The sequence below is a fragment of the Choristoneura fumiferana genome, chromosome 4 (assembly GCF_025370935.1).
Source record: "Choristoneura fumiferana chromosome 4, NRCan_CFum_1, whole genome shotgun sequence".
Taxonomy (NCBI): domain Eukaryota; kingdom Metazoa; phylum Arthropoda; class Insecta; order Lepidoptera; family Tortricidae; genus Choristoneura; species Choristoneura fumiferana.
Window position 1 is genome coordinate 16,346,264 of NC_133475.1, and position 5,712 is coordinate 16,351,975.

Genomic DNA, 5,712 nt, shown 5'->3' on the forward strand with positions numbered 1-5,712 from the left:
AAACTTCAGTGATTATAATAAACAATGAGCAGAAAGACTGAAGTTGTCTCACAAAAATCTTAGGTATGGTCACCCTATTGAAAGGGACAAAGGGCATCGGTATTAGCTATCTCGTTTGTCGTGGTTTTTTGAGCTGCAAGTGCTCGGTCCCGTTTGGGTAGTACGTCCATCGGATAGTACACACACCATGTGGTACCAGTATTGGGTTTAGTAGCTACCGACCGGTTAAAGGTCTTAGTTCAGTCTAGTACTCTTTATTATACTGTGGTTCAGTAGTAAACTTTTTATTATTTTCTTGTAGCGTAATTTATTTTACATTAAATCGCCTAAATTAATTTACCTACTGTGAGAAGTTGTTGTGAAGCAACCTTTAAATTAGTTTAAATAATAATATCAGCGAACTATTATAATTTTTGATAAGAAACTGGACTAGGTACTTACAGGAAAATTTAGTTTTACACACGTTTTAGTTTGACTAGTACTATCACGGTGGGTACCGGTACCGATCAAGCGCTCTTACTCGGTCAACCCAACCCTAACCTCTCTCTGCTGGGCTACTCCGAAACTCGAAACTCGAAGTTCGTGTCGTGCGGTCCCTCTGATACTTACACTGTTTGATACGAGAGCGAGAGGGACCGCACGACACGAACTTCGAGTTTCGAGTTTCGGAGTAACCCGCCTGATCTGAGCCACTGACATTTAGAGTAAATGTAAACATATTGATCTGTTGTATTTTTAACTCATTTTATCGACTCGCCGCAAGCCCTTCGCCGCAAAATGGACCAGGAGACTGCGAAAAAGCTCCTCGTTGAAGGCGGGACCTTCGTTTTCCTCGGAGTACCCCAGGAAACGCAGTTCGGCATTGACATGCAATGTTGGAACACTGATGAAGATTTCCGGGGAATCAAGATGATTCCACCGGGTTTGCACTACGTACATTACTCAGCAGTCAGTAAGGGCACTGGAGATGTTTGCCCGAGGTCAGTGAACCGGTCATTTTATATCTAATACCATTTTGTTGGCTGTATAGTATGAACTGTCTTGCTTGATCTCTATATCTCTATATCTTGGATGCTTTTAACTAATATTAATATCAAAATCAAAACATTTATTCTGTACATAAGCCGCAAAGGAGTCTTTTATTGTCTATTTCTTTAGTGCTTTTGTATGTACCATAATAATCAAGAATACACCAGAAGGAACTGTATTTGTACATAGCAGTCCATTTCTTGTTATGCCAAGAGGGATTTAAATTCAGCTATATTTTAAAATTTATGCTATTATCATACCCCATTATCAAGCGGGCAGTTTGGTGGCTAGACTTTTTATTAAATTGAGTTTTCAGATAAATTTTGGAGTTTCCAAACATAGCTCTACAATGTCTGGACTTGGATAAGTTTGTATTGCGCATCACTAAATGTTAGGTAGCCACCAAACTGCCCGCTTGATAATGGGGTATGGCTATTATACCATGTGTGTTGTATTTGATGACGCTATCGGTTAATAGGTTAAGATTTTATCAATGTTTATAGACACCAATATCAAAAGTAATAGTGTTTTTTTCACAGGTCTGGATTCATGCACTATTTCCATAAGAAAGAGTTTCTTGTGAAAATGTGGGATAAGAAAATGGAGGACATAAGTGTGGAGGAAATAAGTGAGGAAAGCATTCAGAGGCTCAAAGACAACTTGTTCAATCTGGACCGACATCTGGCTCCGTATCCATATGAAATATGGCAAAAGTGGAAACTATTGACATCACAAATAACTGGTAAGTAAAATTACCATAGTAGGTACAGTCAAGTGTAATACACAACTTTATGCACTTAACATTAAGGTTGTGTATACATATTTTTGTAACTTTGGCCGTGTCAATTTCTTTGCACTTCACTGTACAGAACTATCCCCGAAAGGGCCAGTGTACAAATTTTTGAACACAAACATCACACCTGTTTTCCCAAATGAGGTAGGCAGAGCACACAAAATGTTACTGCTTCGGAGCCACTTTTAGCAAATTTTTGAACATATGTCACTAAACAAACAAATATCAAGTTTTCTTGTTTGATATTATGTTTTAAATTCTGATGTAAAAAAATTGATGTGGGGGACTTGTGTGACATAATATACATTATATGTTTGATATGCAACAAGAGCTGGGTGGGTTCTGTATGTTATAATATAATATGTGTTGCAGAGATTACTGTGCAACAGTTTTACTGGAGAGTTAATAGTAGTGTAGTTCACTAAATATGACAAAACCTTTTTTTTATTAATGTACAGCGGAACTCGCCACCAAATTATCACCAGAAAAAGGTATAATTAGGGCATCAGTAGAGCTCCTCTCCATGACAGATGAAGATAGACCGAGAGGTGTCAAGTCAGAGTCTATGGAAAGTCAGGATGATTCAGAATCTTCAAAATGTGCCGAAGAGAGCCCAGATGAAACACCAGGCCAGTCAGATGCCAAAAGAGCCAAAAGAGTAACCAGAGAACAGAAAGAAAATGCTATGTTACCAAATTTGAAACCAGTTCCAGGTATGAATCTAATCACTTGCTTATGCCAATAGTGACAATGATGGGGTATTTAAAGAAAACCAAGGCTAATCCATATTTTTTTTTATTCCAGGTGCATCAATGAGGTTTACAGAGATACCTCAGGACAAGTATCCACCAGGGTCTTCGCCTGAAGAAATCACCAAACATTATTTGGATCAATCCTATTCCTTGGAGCTGATGATTGCGCAACATGACGAGTAAGCATGAATATAAATGAAATTTCACTGAAATACAATAGAATGAAGATGGGCTAAATCTGGAACAAGATGTCTTATTAGAGGTTTTTGCTTGGTATTGGACTTAAATTTATAATTGTCTTCCTCTCTTGGCAACAAAACATAAAGTACCAAGGGCGATACTGCCTACAAACGGGCGTGTTTGTATCACGCTTGGACCTATTTTATTTTAATTCATCATCATGTCAGCCAAAAGACGTCCACTGCTGAACATAGGCCTTCCCCAAGGCTCTCCACTCAGACCCGTCTTGTGCTTTCCGCATCCACGATCCCGCGACCTTAACCAGAGGCCGTATTGCCTAACGTTTCTGACGCTCGCGATCGCAATCAAATGACAGATTTCGCATGCATACACTGTCAGAAATTTTAGGCAATATGGCCTCAAGTCGTCGCTCCACCTTGTGTTTTTTTTAATTATTTGTTGGCATTTGCCGAGCTGACAGATCTAAGTCTTGACAGTCCAGCAAAAAATCTCAATTCAATTCAAATTTAGGAGAAAGTGACTCCATCAATTTTTTGATGATTTCGTCAGCTCGCCATAATGTCATTACATAAGTCATTTAGACATTACCATTGCTTATTTTCAGGCCATTGCATATAATCGGCGAGTTGCAACTAGCGTACCTCTGCTTTCTTATCGGTCACTCTTTAGAGTGCTTTGAACACTGGAAGAGTCTTGTCATCCTTCTCTGCTCTTGCGACGATGCCATACACAAATACAGAAGCGTCTTCTTCCACTTCATAAGAACAATTGAGATACAAATTGAAGAAATGCCAGAGGACTTCCTAGCAGACATTGTCATGAACAAAAACCTTGTCTACAAGAAATTGAGGGAGTTTTTCAAGACAGCTTACATGAGCAAAGTTGATGGAAGGTTGCTCACCATGATTGAGAGATTCAAAGAGAATCTTACTGAGAAACTGCAGTGGGATTTTACAGGTCTAGATGCGGATGAAGATGATGAGAGACCTGTCATAGTCAAACTTACAGAAGACGTGGAATAGATTTGGTTGGATTCCGTTCTGAAAGGCCCATTGAAGTAATTTATACAGGTCGGAAAAAAACGAACAAGGCGTGGAGGAACCTACGCTGAAATTAAGATAACAAATTTTACGCAAACGAGTGTGAGTAAAATTGGCTATTAGGTACAATCACCTGCATTCATATCTGCCACAGCAGAGCGTGCAAATATATCTGATACGTCCTACCGGCCCGAGAAATATAGTCGTATCAGATATTTATGCACGCTTGTTGTGTCAAATGACTGAGGTACTTCATTTAACAAATTATACAGAAGCTTGAAGAAAATCATTTTCGAAACTGAAAGTCGTTAATTTTTAGTTAAATTAAATAGGTATACGATGTTTAGTGTCAAATAGTCAACTGTCAACAACTCTCCTGAAGATTTGAAATAATACAGTGCCTGTATGTGTATTTGTGCCAACTGGTGTTGTTAATGCGAACAGTATCGTCTGATTCACGTGTGATAGTGTTATCTTGAAATATCTCAGACTGTGAAGGCGTAATTTCCAGCTACAAATACGCTAGTGACACTTCACACTGGAGGAATAACAACCTACCCTCACTTGATGATAACTTTCTCCATCTACCCACCAAAATTTAAACGAATAAGTGTTGCTAGTAGTAAAAATAAAAATATAATAATAAAAAAAAGTACATAAAATGTCACGAGTAGGGTCAACAATTCCACCGTGGGAACAAAAATGAAGTCAAATCCGCCATTAGACCCTCAACCACAACACAAATTGTTAACTCAACAAGTATTCCACCCAGGCTTGTTTAACAGACAACGCTCAACATCCCTCTCTGATATAGGGAGGACATCACAAGGCAATCAAACGGTTAATGCAGAGCAATCAAATCAGAGTAGTTACTCGCCGGAAATAACCTTCCTGGAAAACAACCCTGAATATCCTGCTCCTCCACCATGGCAAGTGGTGCTATCACCCTATAGCAGAAGCAGTAAGAAAAGAAAGTATAGTGGTTCCCCACCAAAGGGCCAAGGCACCACAACAAACAACCGTTTTAACACCTTGCCTTTGGACCCAACCGATGAATTATCAAATACCGACCATCCGAAACGCAGCAAACCCCCTCCTATCGTTCTCAATGGCATAGAGGATGTCACTGAACTATCGAAGCTACTTCAAACCGTAACCAGCAATGAAAACTTCAAATTCAAGTTAATCAACAAATACCTACTTCACATTCATGTCAACAATGCTGAAGAGCAAATGGTCTCATAGGCCATACATTTACCCCTAAGGACAGTAAATGCTATCGAATTGTCATAAAGGACCTCCATCATAGCACTCCCCACGAAGCTATAACTGAAGCCATTGAGGCAACTAACAACAAAATTAAAGGAGAAATCATCAATGCACGATATGGGCCCGACAAAAAACCCACATCAACTTTTTTTGTGAACATTGAGCCCAGTGTTAACAACCCTGCAATCAAAAATATCATCCACATATTTAACCAAAAAGTTAAGATAGAGGATCCTCGAAAGGCAAAAACTATTGTACAATGCCAACGATGCCAGCGCTACGGCCATTCGAAGAATAATTGCATGAGACCATATCGGTGTGTCAAATGCGGAGATGGCCACAAAACATCCGATTGCAAAAAGAAAGATCGAAATTCACCGGCTAAATGCGCTCTCTGCTCGTGCGATCACCCAGCTAACTACAAGGGCTGTGAAATATACAAAGAAATTCTCGACCGAAGAAACAAAAAAAATACCTCAAAAGAAAATCAACCTCCCCCACATACCACAGCTCCGCCAATTAATCCAACCTTCGACACCCCAAGAACAACTGATGAAACTGAAAGACCCACTCATCAACGCACATATGCTGAAGTTACTAATGGGAAAAATACCCAATCCTATCAACA

At 39.4% G+C, this 5,712-nt stretch overlaps 1 protein-coding gene across 1 annotated transcript; it reads left to right on the forward strand.

The window, feature by feature from the left end:
* Nucleotides 1-627: 627 nt before the first annotated feature.
* On the forward strand, nt 628-4,387 carry LOC141427559 (protein AAR2 homolog). Its single transcript, XM_074087115.1, has 5 exons — nt 628-980; nt 1,569-1,771; nt 2,281-2,535; nt 2,627-2,753; nt 3,380-4,387. The coding sequence occupies exons 1-5, from the start codon at nt 778-780 to the stop codon at nt 3,795-3,797; spliced, it is 1,206 nt and encodes a 401-aa protein (XP_073943216.1). The 5' UTR covers nt 628-777; the 3' UTR covers nt 3,798-4,387.
* Nucleotides 4,388-5,712: the final 1,325 nt, after the last annotated feature.

What these genes read in the sequence shown, in the direction of transcription:
- LOC141427559 (XM_074087115.1), top strand. Translation starts at nt 778, where the DNA reads ATGGACCAGGAGACTGCGAAAAAGCTCCTCGTTGAAGGCGGGACCTTC. An exon ending in ACTGGAGATGTTTGCCCGAG is followed by an intron (nt 981 to 1,568) that starts GTCAGTGAACCG and finishes TTTTTTTCACAG; the next exon opens with GTCTGGATTCATGCACTATT. An exon ending in AAATTTGAAACCAGTTCCAG is followed by an intron (nt 2,536 to 2,626) that starts GTATGAATCTAA and finishes TTTTTATTCCAG; the next exon opens with GTGCATCAATGAGGTTTACA.